Source organism: Oreochromis aureus, linkage group 8 (assembly GCF_013358895.1).
Source record: "Oreochromis aureus strain Israel breed Guangdong linkage group 8, ZZ_aureus, whole genome shotgun sequence".
Taxonomy (NCBI): domain Eukaryota; kingdom Metazoa; phylum Chordata; class Actinopteri; order Cichliformes; family Cichlidae; genus Oreochromis; species Oreochromis aureus.
Window position 1 is genome coordinate 1689196 of NC_052949.1, and position 18031 is coordinate 1707226.

Sequence of the window (18031 nt, forward strand, 5' to 3'; positions counted from 1 at the left end):
TTTACTTTAATCCATTATTTTTTATATTAGTAACTTTATTTTTTTTATTTAAAATTTATTGTTACCCTTATTTATTGTTTCTCTGTTTATAAATTATTTAAATTTTTCAGTTTGTATATTTTTTCTCATAATTTTCTTATTACGTCTCCATTATGTTTGTTAAACTCTTATTTATTCATTTTTTTATTTATGTTTACTGACTTTTTTAAGGATTCACTTTAGCTTTTATTTTGAAAGAGACGGAGGCAGAGAGCAGCACAGAGAGATGACAAAGATGGCAGGATATAAGCTGGACCTGATCAACTGGCCCGATCGTTCACCTGGTTTCTGCACCTGTGACTGCAGAGGGGGACAAAAGAAGCTCGACAAGGACGGTATTTAAACTTGTATTTATTATTTTGATCATGAGAAACAGAATCAAGGACAGTTACAGGAGAATCAAACAGCAGGAGGCAGAAGGAGAAACCACAGCAAACGATAAAAAGGAAGAATACAAAAAAAAGACAAGAAAAGAGGGCTTCATGTGGGGGGGGGTTACATTCCTCTGGGCCAAATACAGCCATGAAACTAAAGGAACCTGCCCAGGTGTGCTGAGGGTGGGGGAGAAAAGGGTGAGACGTGAAATGAGGCTGGTAGGTTAATGCCCATGCATCGCACGCCCCGGCCGGGCACGCCACTCTAATAATATATATGTGTGATATATATACGCTTCAGATTTATGAAAGGATTTCCAAAATACACGGGAAATATCTACATAGGAAAACAGACTGTACAAAACAAGAACAACTCTGTATAAACATTAAACCCTGTCATGTATATCAATATATCCTGTATACACTGTAGTCTTTTGGTCTGTAGTAAAGAGTAAAGTGACCCCACAGTATAAGACGACACCACGCTCCCAAATATACATTCATGTCTCACTCGGCCACCGGGGGGCGTCGCTGAGCTACGTGGGAAACAAAAGTCAAAGTTCACGCCTGAAAGAAACGTCTATTGCACTCAAACGGAGCGAGTTTCCAAAATCTCTCTTTAAAGTGAACATGTTTAAAGATTATTAAAGCTCCAAGAATAAAAATATAGCAGGTGGAAACGAGCAGAAGAGGTACTTTTTTTTTTTTAACGATGAAGTACCTGAAGAGTAAAGCGACAGCAGGTGTGCTAACATAATTACATTTTTAAATTTGCTCCAAAACAAATTCAAACTTTCACAGAAAGACAAAAACATGACAGCTGAGCATTAATCAGCTGTCAGCGCGGCTTGGTTTGAACACGTTGTAAAGACGCGCACAAAAAAGAAAATAAGAAAGAAGTAATATGTGTAGGTGATGATGGTGAAGATGAGAAGCAGGACTGTCGCTGCAGAAACCCCCACGCTCACCTCCATCTTCCCACATTTACCCGAAATAAGTGACAGTGCGAGGCGAAGCCTGGAAACACGCCGAATTAGATTTTACTTGAAGAAACAGAAAGAGAAGAGACGAAGATGATGCTGCACGTCAGAAAAGATCTCTCCTTTTTATGGAATCAACCTTTCCAAACATTTACTGAACCAGGATGTGAAGACTGTGGCGATGAAGAACGTCTCGATCAGCACAGGAAGGAGCACTCTGATTTCAGGTTAGTTTGTACTTCTTTAAAGTTTCTTCTCATTCGAGCCATTTTCTTAAAGCTTGTTCTTAATTTGTTTTTTTATTGTTTTAAGATAAATTTAAGTGCATTTTATCTCTTTAATCTTGCTTGTTTTTCATTGGCGGAGCGCTCAGAGAAACAGAGAACGCCGTCTGAAGCGACCGTCCTTATGCCGGTGCTCGCATTTCTACAGCGCTTGTTTGTTTTTACTTCTAAACCTGAAGCAGCTTTCCTATTGAACACAAACATGAACATGCTAAAGTGAAGGTCAAAGGTCAAAACCTGCAGCCAGACCCTTTAAAGTGATCAGACCGGCTGCTGAGCACCCCTCGTCCACCAGGGGGCTCCAAAAACACACCCACCCGTTGGCTTCCTGTCTGAACTCCCTGAAGACGTTTACGTCGGATTATCCTGACAAATATAAAAACATTTCCTGGAGGTTGCTATAAAACTTTTGGCATTTTGGGCACTTGTTAAAAAAGAGAAGTCAGGTTAAAGTTAGTGTGAATGTGAAACAGCGCTGAGGGCCGGGCGGGGCCTCAAAGGGCCCGACAGAAAAACCAACAGAGAGCAGGAGCTGAGAGGCAGGAGGCGGTACACATTCATTTACAGGTGTGTTCACACCTGTGGGGGGGGGGAGCTTTAAAGTGCCAGACACTGGGAGAGCAGGGGTCAGAGGTCAGGTGAGTGTTAGTGGAGTCCATGAGAAGAGTTCACAGGGCTGAAGACACGCCCCGACAGGTGTGTGACAGGTGTGCGTGTGTAAGAGCTCCGAGTGACGGGCTCGACTCAAACAGGAAGTCATGTGAAGCCAACGCACATGAAAAAAAACAAAACTATAAATGAGTTGCATCGTGTGTCATTTTACAGCACCAGTGTGGATTAATCCGCCGCTGAAAGTAGTCCCCAGCGAACACGTTTTAAAACTGAACGTTTTGAGGCAGAATCAAAATCAGAGAGGAGGCGTGTCCTCTGTGTTTGTGATCTGATTGGTCCACAGACTAACCTGCCGTAAGTCGAGCCCTTCGGAGCCGTGAGACGAGCTGGCTGGCGGTGTGTGTGTGAACTCTGTACATGTGTGTGTGTCCCGCTCCCTCACAGCGGCCCGTGCTGGGCCTCGTACTTGGCGAGGATGTTCTTGGTGCGGCTGAGCTCTTTCCGCAGGTCGGCCACTTCCTGCCTCAGAGCCGAGTTTTCCTTCTCCAGGAAGCTGGCCCGGATGGCGATCTGGTTCTCCTTGAGGCGCCGGGCGTCCCGGGAGCGCTTAGCAGCCAAGTTGTTCTTCCTGCGCCGGGCCCAGTATTTGTCATCCTGCTCGAAGAAGAGCGGAAAAACGGAAGGATTACTTCAGAGAAAGATGGAAGAACAGCTACGATATATTTACTGATTGATAAAAATAACAATCGGCTTTTTAGCACGTTCAAATTTTGCCTCCCTGAACCTCCCCTCACCCCCAACCCCCGCCCCTCCCTGAGCCTGGTGCTGCTGGAGGCTTCTTCCTGTTAAAAGGGAGTTTTTCCTTCCCGCTGTCGCCGAGTACTCGCTCATAGGGGGTCATCAGATTGTCGGGGTTTACTTTGCTGTATAAAGAGCTGCTTCAATGACACTGGATTGATGTTGTGGTACAACGTGAAGAGAAACAGGTTTTATCTACATGTTGTTGTTGCAGAAACTCACAAGAAATAAAACCCCTAAAATTCTTCAAATCAAACCATGTGCTAAACTGTAATGACCTGCCTCCATCCCACTCCAATCCTGCATCCATGAATCCTCTCTGAGCATCCTTCATCCAGCACAGCCTCATCTGCACATGTGCAAACCATCTCAGCCTCTCTGACTCTGATCACGTCTCAAAGGTCGTGAGTACAGAAAGCATGAGGTGAGTTTTGTGTGCTTATCTGAATAAAAGGTGAAGACGTCCTGAGTCCTCGTGTCTGTTTGAAGGACCGAGTGTGGATGAATAAACGCCGCGCACGTTTCCTCCTGCGCTCGCACACAGAGCCGTCTTTCATTTGAACAAATTAAAAGCCAAATCCTCTGAGCCTGACCTCACAGCAACGTCTCCGCTCCCTCATTCACTCTAACATAAGCCTCTTAACCCCGAGACCCCTCGCCAGCCAATAGGAGAGCAAGAAGCCAGCTCGTTCTCTCCCAGCATGCTGTGCAGCTTTAAGCCGCGCCGACTAATCAGCCCTAATGGATCTGCCGGCCTGCAGGCGCTCACATCACATCCAGGAGAGCCGGAGGAGGAGTTTCTCTGCTGCTTCACTCAAATACCTGAACTCTGACCTGAGGCGCTTCGTCTCATGTAACCGATTCCACATAATCATATAACTGAAGCGTTCTGACGATAAAACCTTTTCATTCATGCTGAACTTCTGCTGCGCATTTAACCCCCTCTGAACACCGCCACCCTCAGGTCAGACTGTGAACTACAGCAAAATCTGAGCTGCTCATCAGGACAGAACCAACTTCAAGTTACCTTCATTTCGTCCGGGATGAAGACCTTTCGAGCCTTCTTGATCATCGGCTGCGGTTTCAGCTCCTCGGCCGAGAACTTGCGCCTGCGCGGGTCGAAGATCTCCTGACCCGGGACGCTGGACAGAGCCAGGTCAGCCGGGTCTGGCTCGTAGCTGACGGGGACCTGGATGGAGTCTGGATCGATGGGGCTGGGAGTGTTTCGGGAGTTTGGGAGGCCTGAAAGAGAAACAGAGGATGGTTCAGACTGGGGGTCATGTGACTAACGAGTAACACCGAGGGAGACACGGCAGACAGCTGCAGATAACGAGAGGCAAAGGTTCTAAATATAACTCACTTTCTTATCTGATGTGGGCGGGGCCTAAAGCCACCAGCTGCAGGTAAAACAGCCTGAATGAGTGAAATGGTGTGAAGATGCAGCTGTAGCTACTCTTTACGATAAAACAGAGACAACTCATAAACGTGTGTTTATGTCTGTTCAGGATTCTGAGCTGCAGTGGCGAGCTGTGGCCACCAGGTGGGGACAAACCACCAGGGAGCGAGTATGCTGCAGGGACAGGCAGGAAATATTTCACCATAAAAATGAGGCTCGATGTGTTTCGTGGTCAGTGCGAGCGGCTCTGATGCGTTTCAGTCTCTGATGCTCAGCCGTGATTTGATAATCGCCTCGCTGTCTGCTTCACGCTCTGTGGGCGAGCAGAGGAGCCACGAAACGTGGGCCCACTAACCCGGTGAAAATAGGAAAAAATGAGAATGTATAACAGTGAGCTCTCTTTGATGAGGAGCCGAGTGCAGAGGATGGAGGAAGACCTCAGAGTGATCAGCCTCCTCGGCTCTTTCTTCTTCTTTTATCCGACGTTTGTGCCGCTGTGATAAAAATGTTCAGCAGGTTGGAGCTCCTTCAGTTTCCTTTTCTTCCTTTTCCACAGCTTCATCCAGAAACCTCAACAGAGCAGCGCCTGAAGTCCTGCTCGGCTTCATTAACACGCTAACAAAAGCTCATTCTTACTCACAGGTGAAGAAAAATAATAATGTTATCACCCGTCTGTACGGAAGCCTGTTTATGCCACAGAAAGGAGTAAAATGTGTGTAAAAAGTTGGGATTTTAAAAAGAGAGATTACAGAACAGAGATTAAAACTATTTTACTTTTTCCAACATGAACTCAGATGTAATCTCATTAAATTAAGAACTTTTCATTCTGAGTTTGTGGTTTTAAAAGCTGATCCTCAGCTGTTTGTTGTTGTCACTGAATGCAGCAAGTTTAGCTTCAGTGTTTTAAAGTGAAACTTTTAACATCTCAAAAACCTCCACGCCTCAGACAAACCCACTGTGGATCTGTCACACAGCTTTTCATCTTTTCTTGGTATTTTTTTCTGCTGCTAACAAACTTCTGTTAAGCAGAGAGAACCTCACAGCTCGGGATCAAGAAACCCGGCGCGCTCGTGCAACAGCCGCCAACACTGAGCCGCCATTTTCTGAAGATCTGACGGTTTGATTAACGTAGCGGCGGCGCCTCAACGCCGCCACGAGTGAAGGTCCAACACCCCCCACCGCCAACCCACTTGCCTCAGCAGCACTTCTTGAAAGAGGCTGTTTGTTTTTCCTCTCCAGCTGGTCACAGTGTGTGTGTGTGTGTGTGTGTGTGTGTGTGTGTGTGTGTGTGTGTGTGTGTGTGTGTGTGTGTGTGTGTGTGTGTGCGTGTGTGTGTGTGTGTGTGTGTGTTTGACCATAGAGCAGAGCCGGACTTATCCGATGCTCTGACTCCCGCCTCCACATTTGACCTGTTTTTCAGCTGTGGAGTGTCTCACCTGCTGACAGGATCACACCTGGCTCAGACAGGTGGTCTGATGTCACGTGCAGCCCTCCGTGCTTCTTTAAGCGCCACGACGGGGGGTGGGGGTGGGGGGGCATCCTGCACAGACACTTACAGAAATGAAGCCGGCGTTTGGGTGATCCTCGTCAGTCGGTGTACGTGCGCTTGCTCACATCGCTCTGATTACATTGAAAGCGAGCGGCGGCTCCAGCGAGCTTTAATCAGCCAAACAGCCCCAAAGAGCAGCTGCTGCGGGGGGTGGGGTGGGGTGGGGGGGATCACTGCCTCAAAGGTGACGCTGACACGTGCGCGAGCTGCTGGGTCGCGGTTCCTGATGTTCCCACAGACACGCCCTCCACGCCTCCGTAGCTGCTCTGTTGACAGTTTGATTAACGCATCACATGGATGGGATCAATTTACTCCGAGGCCGCCGCCTTTCACCCGCCGTTATAACAGGACAACCAAACCTGCACTTCCTCTGACGTCCAGCAGAGGCAGCAGTGAGCATATAATTTCATCTCTCATAACACCTGTGTTATATACCTCACCTGTAAAGTTTGCATTATTAGGGGCGTGGCTTCTTTGACTGACAGGTGGATGGTGCCACAGGTGGCTGTAGGTGCTAGCTGTCTGTTAGCTTCACCTGGGGCCTGTTCTTCGTACCTCGCTTACTACATCCAAGATCAAATGACACATCCAAGATCAAATCATCGCGCTAACTTTGAGCTCGCTAATCCGGTTCTCCGAACACACCTGTTGTTGACGATTAGTATAGCTGGATGAAGTAATCTGAGATCACTGGGTGGCTTAAAAGGGGCTACGCATCGATAGTAGAAACATTGATCGGCAACCCTGTGATTGGTCGGCGAAGATGTCGAAGGAGTGCGCTCAGTATTTCACGGCAGCAGACCAAGAACTCTTGATTGAGGGATATCAGGAGTTTCAGAGTTTAATTAAAACGCAGGGGAACACTGCAAAGGCTGCAAAAGCAAGGAGAGAGGGCTGGCAGAAAGTTGCTGACAAATTAAACTCGTAAGTGATCCATGATATTACATTATATCATGTGATATTATTTTATTCCACATTATATTATATTACATCATATCCTCTTTCACATTAGAGCCACAACAGGACCCACTAGAACATGGGAAAACGTAAAAGTGAAATATAAGAATATTCCACAGAATGGTAATATTTATCACTTATATTGCTTTTAGTCTATGACAAGAGACCCTGAAATAATCTGTTTGGTTGTTTATAACAGCAACCAAGAAAAGGGCAGAGCAAATAAAGACAGGTGGTGGTCCTGCACCCCTCGTCACACCCCTTTTGTACTGTGACATTTATTGACATTGTGGTTTTTTTTGTGTGTAGTTTGACATAACACTCCATCACTTTTACCTGTTCCCATGCAAGGGGTGACTGAAGCATGCACAGTAAGTCGGGAGTAAGTATATACAGTACAGTAGTATAGTATATATATATATATATATATATATATATATATATATATATATATATATATATATATATATATATAGAGAGAGAGAGAGAGAGAGAGAGAGAGAGAGAGAGAGAGAGAGAGAGAGAGAGAGTAAATAATACCCTCACGGGAGAATCGATATCTCTATGAGCACACCGTCGCGCTGAGCTAAAGGATCCCGTCTATCCCGCAATATACGCTAAATTCTGTAAACTCTCCTTATCAATCTTGCACCTTCCTTGCTCGCGCGCACAAACGGACAGGACATGGCTGCGACAGACTTCCCAAATCCACCTTCGCTTTTATAGTCGTGGTCTCTCATCTTGATTGCACGTAGTAATTTACTATTACTACTCTAAAATATGAATTACATCTGACATGATCTACTACATGTAATAGAATGATTAATAGTACATTTCCCTTTTTTTCGGAAATGACCTGTATGTATCTGTATGAAATCAATAAAAGAATCACATACATTATCTTTAGTTACATTGCCAATATTTATTTATGGTAAAACAGTGGAGAAATGTCGCTCTTGCTTTCATATAACTGCAGCGGACATACCTGAGAGGCCGCGATCTAATCCTGTTTACATAAAGTAAACCTGCTCCCGAGCAGGTTTACGCTTACGGATCTGTTGCTATGACAGCAAGTCCCAGATGAGCTTCGGAGAACCGAACGATCCAAGATCACGCGAAATCGTCAACATTCAAATCCGGCTAACTTACTTAGCGAGGTACGAAGAACAGGCCCCTGCACTGGACCATGTTTGTGTTGTTGGAGCCTTTTAAATGACATCATGTGACCTGCTGTGAGGTCACTGTAGTAACAGAGGATGGAGGGTAAAGTTAGCTGGTAACCCCGCCCTCCACAGACGGTCTGTCAGTACAGTAACCTCACAGCAGCTCCTTTCTAACAGTGAGGGCTGAAAATAAACACCAACAACGTTTTATTTTCAGACTGTGGCGGTGAATCCTCGCCGGGCTGCGCTGAAGCCTGAAGGTAACTCTGTGTTTAAACTCCCACAGAGAAGAACAGTGAGATTGTTTAACACGCGACTATAATTTGGGACGATCTGAGAGAGCCTCGGTGGTTTCTCCTCCGGGGTTTGGAGCCGTCAGATGGCGTCTGCCCTCATGGTGGAGGGTTTGTCAGAGGCTGCACGCCGCTGCGCTCCGTGTGTCTGTGCGTTCAAACAAAGACTCCAGCTGAGCCTTTGCTCGGGTCCAGATTACACACTTTCTGCTTTTTGGCTTCTTTTGTCCTTTAAAAGCTAAAACATGTTTGTCTGGACGGCAGATGAAGGCTGGGGGGATTTTAGTGAAACTGAAAGTTCTCGGATGATTTCTGAAACGCTCGGCAGCAGCTGCAGGTCAAAGCTCTGAGGCGACTCCACCCGACGAGCAGGAGGAGGATGTTTGCACTGCTCCTCCCCCTCCCTGTTTGTTTTCCACTGAACCCTGCGTGACCCTGCTGGTTCCTGCTTCCTTATCTGCTGCGCAGTCACGAGGCCGAGCGGGAATACAAATATGCCAGATTATGCCACAGATTACGCTGCTATTTTTAGACAGAGTGGCAGATTAGCGCCGGCCGAGGAGAAGCTGCGGGGTGCAGCAAAGAGTCAAACTTTACGAGCCGGCGTCGTCAGCGCTGCCAGCTGTTTATGCTGGCGTGTTTTGGCGTGAACAGTCTCACACGTCTTCTTTTTCCACTTGAGCGGAAACTCAAACCGTGCGGGCGCTGGCGGGTCACATGTTTGTCATTTCCACGCTGTTCTCGTCTCCTTTGCTCCTGATGCCTCCTCGCCAATTCTGCCTTTCACCACAGAGAAAAACACAGCGCGGGAAGAGGGCAAAGTTCAGATCCCGCAGACCGTCCTCATCGCCAAGGCAGAGAAAAAACAAAAACACTGGTTGGGTCATCAGGTGGGCGGCCGCGCAAAGGTGAGAAGAGCTCAGGTGTGTTTGGTCGAGAGGTCACATGTGACCTCACAGGTGAGAGAATTCGCTCACGAGGAAAACTCAAAAGATTCCTGCTGCGAGGACAGACAGTTCCTCTTCAAGAAAACAAGCGCCTCTGACAGCAAGCACAGACATGCGACCCTGCGTGTGTGTGTGTGTGTGTGTGTGTGTGTGTGTGTGTGTGTGTGTTTACATTCTCACACACACACACAGACACACACACACATACTGGGTGCAGTAAATTTGATCAGTCTCTAAATTCAGTGAAATAAAAGTTAATAAACTCAGTTATGTTGATGCTGCTGGGAGAGTCTTTGTGATTTCGAAGCATCAAACGCTCGTCTGCTCTTTGATTACTGATTATTTCTCCTGAATCTGGGAACTTACAAAGTTTTTTTTCATGCAAATCTCAGTTCATCCTAAATGTCAGAGACGTTTTTCCTCCTAACTTTGCAGCCGTTCCTGGAAACGTGTCAGGATTTTTCCCTCCACTCGGTTCAGATTGTAATCAAACCTTTATGTTCAGCATCAAGTGACGTTCTCTGGCCCGAGTGGAACACACAAAACATCCACTGGAGAATTTTTAATCATTTTAAATGACTTTAAAAGACAAAGTGTTGTAAGACGTTTTGGTTCCAAAATCAAAGAAGAAGAAGAAGAAGAAGAGAGCATCACCAGCACGACTTGGTCTAATTTAAGCTCATTCATGCTCCTCGGCTGCAAAGTGCCAGTGAAGTCTCACATTTCCTCAACAAAGAGCGACCCCGCCCCGTGGTCGAGGACACCTGCCGTCTCAAAGGGACAAACGCCTTTCATTTGTTTTCAGTGCGAGACGGAGAAGGAGCGGCTCAGCGACGGTAGCCTGGGTCTTTGTTCTGCTGCTGTTTTCACCATCTCAGCCTGTTCAGGATCATGTGATCATTTCTACATGTTAACTCTAGATTGGACTGGTTTGGTGGTTTCCATGAACATTTGTGTGGTTTGACAGATCTCAGCTCTTTCTTCATGACTGGAGCTGAAGTGAAACGTTAGCTCCCTTCTTTGGAACTGATGGTTGACCGACACAAGCTACAACACTTGAGCTGTGGAGATCGTTTCTAGAATCTTCACATTTTACACATCAAAGAATTAAAATGTGTCATATAAACATCAAACTGGCAAACAATCCCAGAACAAAACAAGTTATTAAGTTATTATCATCTCGTATCACAGTCTCATTGTAGTTGGAATTAAAAGCTACGTATTGTATGAGAGTTCAAACATGTGACGTTATGTTTGTACTGGGCTGGTCTTCCTCTGTATGATATTTCTAGCGGCCTTCTTCAAAGAGGCGTCCCAGGATTGATAACTATTTCTTTTAAATATCTCATATATAACTTTTAAAAAACATCCAGAAACTGCACTTTAATGCTGATGACACTTTTATATAAGAGGGAAAAAAAAACAGTTCAGGATAATCTAAAGAGTCTAAATGTGCCGCTGTGATTCTTCAGCACTGGCCTGGTTACATTCTTACCTTATGATGGTTTTTCAGTCTTTGTAAACAGTTTATTATCCTCCAGATAGATACTTTATTCATCCCCTGCTGGATATCCACAAAAATATAAATATAACTTTTTTGGAGTCCTTCAAGGATCCATACTGGGCTCTGCATTATTCCTGGTTTAAATTCCCATAACTCACTGCTATGCTGATGACACTGTGCTTTACCTGCACCAGGTAATACTCTGAAGTAACCAAAGTGATTCATTTGAACAGCTGCAAGTGTTAAAAACATACACAAAGTCATACAGTTAATAAAACCAGGTTGCTGGTGTTACCTGCTGCTGCCGGGCTGCCGTGCAGGCAGTTCGGGGAGACGACAGTCGTGTGCACAGAGGTGGAGGCGTGGTTGCTAAGGTCAATCACTGAGGGTGCTGGTGTGGGTGGGGCTGGTGCCATGATTGGCGGCTGGCGTGGCGGAGCGTGTGGTGGGTGGTGGTTGTGGTGGTGATGGGAGGGGCTGGAGGGGATCCCGTTCTCAGACAGAAACTCCTCCAGGTCCATGTACTCCAGCTGAAAGGTGTCTCCATCGTAGGGGAGGGTTTTGTCCCACAGCGTGGGGCCCAGGAAGGCCGACTGGGGGGCGCTGCGCTCTTCTTCTAGGTTTTTCTCCTTCTCCTGCTCTTTGCTGAAAGCTGCACAAGAACATGGAGAGAATGAATCAGTGACAGTGTGCAGAAAAACAACTTTTAAAGGTTTACGGTACAGTGCAAACGCCTGCACTAAAATCAGTCCAGAGGCAAAAGAAAGCACCAGGAGAGAACTGTGGGATCGTCCTACAGAGAGCTGCACAGAAGAACATCCAAAGGAGAACTTTGATGTTCTTCTAGAAGCCTGGAGATCCTCACAGAGATGACAGACAGCTGCTCAGAGGAGTGAGGAGAAGCTGGAGTTCAACAAACTCTGCTTTAGTGCTGTATTTCAGTGTGTTTGCACATGTTTCAATAAACCTGCTCCTCATATTCTGTTAAATACAAAGAAACGAGGGGCAGATCGAGACTTTGTAGAGGACTATAAATACGAAGAGCAACTGCTGCTCTCAGAATTTGTTCAGATCAGCATTAGTCACTCTGTGAAGGTGTTCAGTGGATCTATAAAAAGATATTTTGGGTTAATCTCTGTGAGCTGGTAGCTGCTGCTTGGACTTCCACCCTTAAAGCTCTCTGATTGAGAACCGTCAAACACATCTGAGTTTGCTATGACAGGAAGCTGAAGCTGAACTCACTGACTCTTCTTTCAGCTCGATCGCAGCCGATTGTATCTGAACATTTTCTAATCTCCCGTTTCAGGATGTTTTCCTGCTGCTCACATGACTCTCGCCTTATTTACCACAAACCATGGTGAAGGTTTGGTTAGGTTTGAACATAAGAACTGCTTTGTCTGAATTACAAGGAAGTCCTCATCAAATGTCACAGAGCTTTGTTGACCCGTCCACCACCCTGGCATCAGCACCCTGCCCATAGGAAGAACACTTCAGAGGCTGGTGTGGAACCACTTTTACTAAAGTTACACTCACTGAGGTCAGAGAGTTACAGCTCACTGTGCATCAGGTTAACTCAGCATAATAAAACATGGAAAGGCAATTATGTGTTTTTAGGCATCTGAACAAAGAAACTGTTTCGAGGGGATAAAATGACTGCACACCTTTGGCATGAACACCTGGGATTCACCCAAAAATCCCTCAAAGACCTTTGAGAGCTTTTTTTCATGTGAACGTCAAATGAAAAAGTAGAAATCTGAGTCATTGTTCGTGGCGTTTCAGGTCTTTGACCTCATTTAAAAAAACCTCCAAACAGGACAAAGTGATGCAGATATAATGACGGGGAAGCTGTACTTACTTCATCGCCCTCGCAACGACGACTCCAGAGTAAAAACTTGTTTAGCAGCCTCAGACTGCCGAGGTCAGGAACGTTCAGCGTGACCACAAGAAACCAAACACGGGCGAGACGACGGCCTCAAACCTCCAAGAACTCTGACGGCCTGAAGCAGCAGCTGCACCACCGGAACAACGCTCTCAATAAAGGCTTTGTTATTAACCGACAGGATGGATAAAGCCCAGTCACAGACACCGACTCACCCAAACCCAACAGAGTCCATCAGGAAGAGCACACACAGGTGACTCCTTACCTGAGCTTCAGTAAGAACTTACTAAAACATCTGAGATGTGAATAAACAAGAAAACTGAGCTCTGGAATATTTTCTTCTGTGCGTTTATTTTAAAGAATGCTTCCAACATGGATTCTAATCGGAATTATAACAGTGTCAGGTAAACTTGGAGGTCATGACGTCATTTAAAGGAAAATGAAGCCGTCACAGGCCGTGCTTAAGAATCACCCTTTACTGATCGGAGCGCATGTCCACACCTGATGTTACAAGCTCATAAACATGTTTACACGTCACGCGCAGACCAGAAGAACAGGACCTGTGTGCAGTGACAGGAGACTTTCACGTGTCTCACGGCGCGTTCACATATTTGACTTTCGGGCAGCAGAAAAGAAGCATCTGAAGAAGAATATCGATATTTTCCGATCACTCTTCGACTTACGAACGATCAGCCCGAGCCGGGTAACATTCAGACGCTCGTTATGCAACATGAAAAACAGAAGTTCACAGCTGGGCGCAGCACGGGGCCACTTTTCTAAAATCCTCCAAAAATGACACGGAGTCTGGTTGGCAGAAGCGTCCCCGGTTCCTCGCGGGGAAATTGCACTTGTGAACTCCGTGTTTGCGTACTGCTGACGGCTCTGCGTGAGAAGCGAGTCTGAAACACACCTCAAGTTCAAACAATGCCACACACACCTGCACACACACAGTCAGAGGTGTGTTTGCAGGTGTTTGTTTGTCACGGTGCGTGTGTGACTCCGCAGATACGGACTCTTCTCTCTCCTCCTGCTGTGGAAACTTTGCTGCTGACACACACACACACACACACACACACACACACACACACACACACTTCACCTTCGTGCTGCAGCGGCAGCTTCACCGGGTTCTCCAGCAGAGACTTGAGCACTCCGTGCGTGGCCGTGGGCACGAAGCCCGGGCTGAGCGGGCCGGGGTGTCGGGACATCTTCTCTATCACGCCTCCTTGCATCGGGACTTCAGTTCGGGGAAACGAGCCGAGCAGAGCCGCAGGTGTGACACGGGAAGGTGAGCGCTGTCCTCGCGCTGTGGCCTCACATCTACGCGGAAAGAAATCTTTTCAGAATAAAAGCTGCTGCTCTCAACACACGACCTGCTGCGGGCGCGTGCGGCGGTGCCTGACCGGGCTGCGGACCGAGCACCGAGCCCATGTGTGAGAACGGAGGACTGCTGACGTCAAAGCTGGAGCCATAACTCCGCCCCCCTCTGTCTCTCTCTCTCTCTCTCTCTCACACACACACACCTTTGCTGAGCGCTCTGCGCATGCTTCCTGCGCACCAACACCTTCATGTTGAGAATGTTTTCCCTGCTGGAAGTGAAGTAAAACATCTCCGGAACAAATTCTTTCATTTTCTGGAATCAAAGTTTTTGCTCTGAAGGTGAAAAAAAGAGGGCGGAGTCAGAGCTGAGGTTCACCTGAGGACTTTGGCTGAAAGCAGCTCACTGTCTGATCTGTCAGCAGCTACAAGGCTCCCTGTAGGTTTAAGAGAAGTGAAACCCTGAAGTCCTGCTGATGTAATCGTTTTCCTCTTATTTTGTGGTCGCCGACAGCACGGCGACATCCAGCCGACCACTGCGTGGCTAATCATAGTGCGTGAGTTATGCCTCATTGGGAAATCTACGTTTAAACTTCAGACCTAACCACAAATGCTTCTAACGCTTCCACCTCACGTTAAATGCACTATGGGTCAGGTGGACCCGCAACAATGCCAAATGGCGAGGAAGGTCATGGCGTGGTGTTAGGAGCCGTTTGTGGTGGCGTCGTAAGTTTAAACGTTGATTTCCCGCTGCGGCATAAATTGGGCAAACACATGTTGTTACAGAGGAGCGAGGACCACCCACACAGCGCCTGACTCCGCCTCTGTTACAGGTGGACACGGCTCTGTGCGATCAGTGTGGATTCTTGTTTATTGGTCTGGTTCTTGTTTTGCTCAGTGTTTCCTTCTTCACTTTACTTCCTGTTTTATTTTCCCGTCTTTGACTTCACCTGCTCCGAGTCATCCCTGAGTCGGGCTCAGGTGGGCAGCACTTCTGTCTGTTTCCTTCCGTTAACGCTCATTCTGAGCGAGCTGCGTTTGGATCATCCTTTCATGTTTCTGATCTGCAGACTAAACATCCAGAAACTTCCAGGAACAACCAAACCCTGAAAGTGTTTCTGTCTCTGGTGGAGTTTTAAACTTCTCTCTGCTCTCAGCAGTTAAACTTTCGTGATCTGCAGACATGCTGACATTTTAGCTCTGAAACTTCATTCAGGCTGTTTTTATTTTTATGACATCTGCTTCCTTTAAATTTCACACACACACACACACACACACAGCCTGCAGAGGTATGCTGGGTCACATGAGTGGGCCGGCTTGACCTACTTTTGTCCAATGAGAGGCTGCTGTGTCCCGCTCTCCTCCCCCTCCTCCCCGCCCCTCTGCGGCCCGGTCACATGGAACCTGGCGTGCTTCAGACAGAGAAAAACAAACGCAGCCCGAGGAGGAGACAAGAGGAGGGAGGGAGGAAGGAAACGAGGAAGCAGACAGAGTTTAAAACATTAAAAATGTCAGATGAAACGTTTCAGCGAGAGAAACGTCTCCAGGCTCAAACCTGCAAACATGTAATGAGCTTCAGTGATATATGTGACTGTGGGGTGTCTGGAGAATAAGGGTCGCTCAGGGCTCGGCACTGATTGGTTCAGGTTTGAAGAACATGGCTGCTCCACTCAGACCTGCAGACCCCTCACACAGGTCCCTGCTCCAATCAGGCTCCAGCTTCACAGGCCAGACGGAAACCCTGAACACCCCTCTGTCATTTTATTCATGCAGCTTTAGTGCAGCTTCATGTCTGTCTGTGGATGGTTAGGCATGGGTGGAAGGAAGGAAGGAAGTGAGAAAGGAAGAGTGGAGGGAAGGAAGGAAAAGCTACACTTCAAAGGAGATGAAAAAAGGTGAGATGAGCAAAAGAGGACAGTCGTGGCCCACGTAGTGACATACAGAAAAAGTAAGAATGAAGTTCTTCCTCCCCACTGTCGCCAACTGGTGCCCATAGGGAATCAGTGTTGTGGTTTCTCTCTGACCACCATGAACAGCATCAGAAAGTGATTTCTCGTGTCCTGGACTTTGGAGCCTCGTGAGGCCTGATCTGATGTGAAGCTCGTCTTACATGCAGCCATATGTGACGGTGGACAGAAACTAACAACAAACCTCTCTCAGCCTCGCTCTCATTAAAAGCTCCTTAGCAACAGCGGTTGCTAAAGCACAGGGATGTTGTGATGACCTTTGTGAGAGGAAAGTAGGTCAGCAGCGAGACACTCCTGCTTCTTAGCGGTAACTGGGCCAAACGCCGTTCTGACTTATCCTGTTAACACGCACGCTGCACCTGTGAGCGCCTCGCTAACACACCTGCTGAGGACACCTCCAGGCTGCATATTAAAGCTGCACTGATCAACACTAACACCTCCATAACGATGTGTTGGAGCCCCCACGGACTGATCTATGAAAACTGGACAAAGCTTAGTGTCTTAACCCTGTGCACTCTCTGGTGTCCAGCAGGGGGCGACTCCTCTGAGTCTGATTGTACAGAAGTGAGAGCAGTTGTGATTTTAGACGACTGCATTAGCGTGTGTGCATAGGCTGAAAACCCTGTGTGTAGGCAAACAGACACAACCACATCAATAAATTGGTATTTAATGTTAAACAACAGCCTTCAGCTCTGTTACTCACAGCAGCCATGTTATTGATCACATGATGTCATTAAAGATGTTCAGGTGAAGCTAGCGCTGCAGCCACCATCCACCTCAATCAGGCCACGCCCCCAATAATGCAATCTTCACGTCTTCATACAGTAAACATGTTTATTTCTGCTGTAAAGTTTTAACATGGGAGCGTTTGGGGACTGACCCCTGCTGGATGTCAGAGGAACTGCAGGTTCGATGGTGGTTCAGGTACTGATTTTGTCTCCAGGATTTCCAGGAGCTGCCAATTGTGATCGCCTTGTTTTGTTCCCACATTAGCTACGCTGCAGCGTACGTGTGCATGCGCAGGTCCGCTCTTTGCTTTTGTCCCAACAGTTTACAACTAAATCTGCAGGACGTTACACAACCTGCAAAGCCTCTTTTCCTTCACTCAACCTGGATGCTGAGAGGTCACAGATTGCATCAACCTCTCAGTCAGGCATGGATTAGAAAGCCGGGCCCAAACAGATCAGTTTGATTGGCCTGCTTAATAACATCGGTGATGATGAGTCTTACAAGGTACCAGCAGGTCAGTGCTCCATTCAGGCCAGCTTTGGTTATGTAAAGCAGAATTTCAGCCGTGCAGCAGGATTATATGAGCGTGCTGTTGTTTACAGAGAACTATTAAAACTAAGCCACAAACAAGGCCCGCAGTGGAGGCGAGCTCCGGCCTCAGAGGGAGGATTCACACAGTGAACAAATGGCTGAAGCAATTTTCGGAGTGTAGTTTAAGAAAGCTGAGACAAAGGCAGAAGAGGAAGAGACATATGTGATGGAGCAGAGACAGAGGAAGCAGGAAGTAGACGAGACCGTAAAACTGCCAGAGTCCAGAAACGAGTCTGAGTCCGAGCAGCAGAGCCGTCGAGCGTCAGGCTGTGTTTAGCTGCTGTTATGTGCATGTTTCACATTATTACTGTTTGCAGCAGCAGCACATATCCAGAGCTGCGCTGAGCTGGAATCGATGCTCGGAGCCCAAGGCAGGAAGATTATTGGCTCGGCCCTCGCACGCACTATAAATACTGCCATTCAGCTCACCAGGCGGCACATTCGTGCACTCCAGGGGCGAAGAACACGCATCCATACGCCGCACACGACCTGCCCAATCACGCCTTCACTTTGATTAAACTCATGATTTTGCAGACGAATCACAGCAGAGAGTCTGGCGTGAAATGGAAAGACTGTGTGCGAGTATCGATCCACAGCGATGACATAACGCCCCGCAGTCCAATAATAAAGCAGCATGTGGGACGGCACAGCG

At 47.2% G+C, this 18031-nt stretch overlaps 1 protein-coding gene across 2 annotated transcripts; it reads right to left on the reverse strand.

Moving 5' to 3' along the window:
* Nucleotides 1-374: 374 nt before the first annotated feature.
* Nucleotides 375-14255, reverse strand: hlfb (HLF transcription factor, PAR bZIP family member b). Of its 2 annotated transcripts, none has more exons than XM_031733727.2 (4): nt 13875-14255; nt 11192-11548; nt 4115-4329; nt 375-2946 (listed from the first exon to the last, which is right to left on the reverse strand). In XM_031733727.2, the coding sequence occupies exons 1-4, from the start codon at nt 14005-14007 to the stop codon at nt 2728-2730; spliced, it is 924 nt and encodes a 307-aa protein (XP_031589587.1). In that variant the 5' UTR covers nt 14008-14255; the 3' UTR covers nt 375-2727. The 2 variants fall into 2 exon arrangements, with proteins under 2 accessions (XP_031589587.1, XP_031589588.1); XM_031733728.2 differs by having other exon boundaries at nt 375-2943; nt 13875-14249.
* Nucleotides 14256-18031: the final 3776 nt, after the last annotated feature.

Excerpts from the sequence above, each read along its gene's own strand:
- hlfb (XM_031733727.2), bottom strand. The coding sequence starts at position 14,007 with ATGCAAGGAGGCGTGATAGAGAAGATGTCCCGACACCCCGGCCCGCTC. Across the intron at positions 4,330-11,191 it reads CGGCAGCCCGGCAGCAGCAG|GCCTCCCAAACTCCCGAAAC; the intron begins GTAACACCAGCA and ends TTTCTCTTTCAG. Across the intron at positions 2,947-4,114 it reads TCATCCCGGACGAAATGAAG|CAGGATGACAAATACTGGGC; the intron begins GTAACTTGAAGT and ends CTCTTCTTCGAG.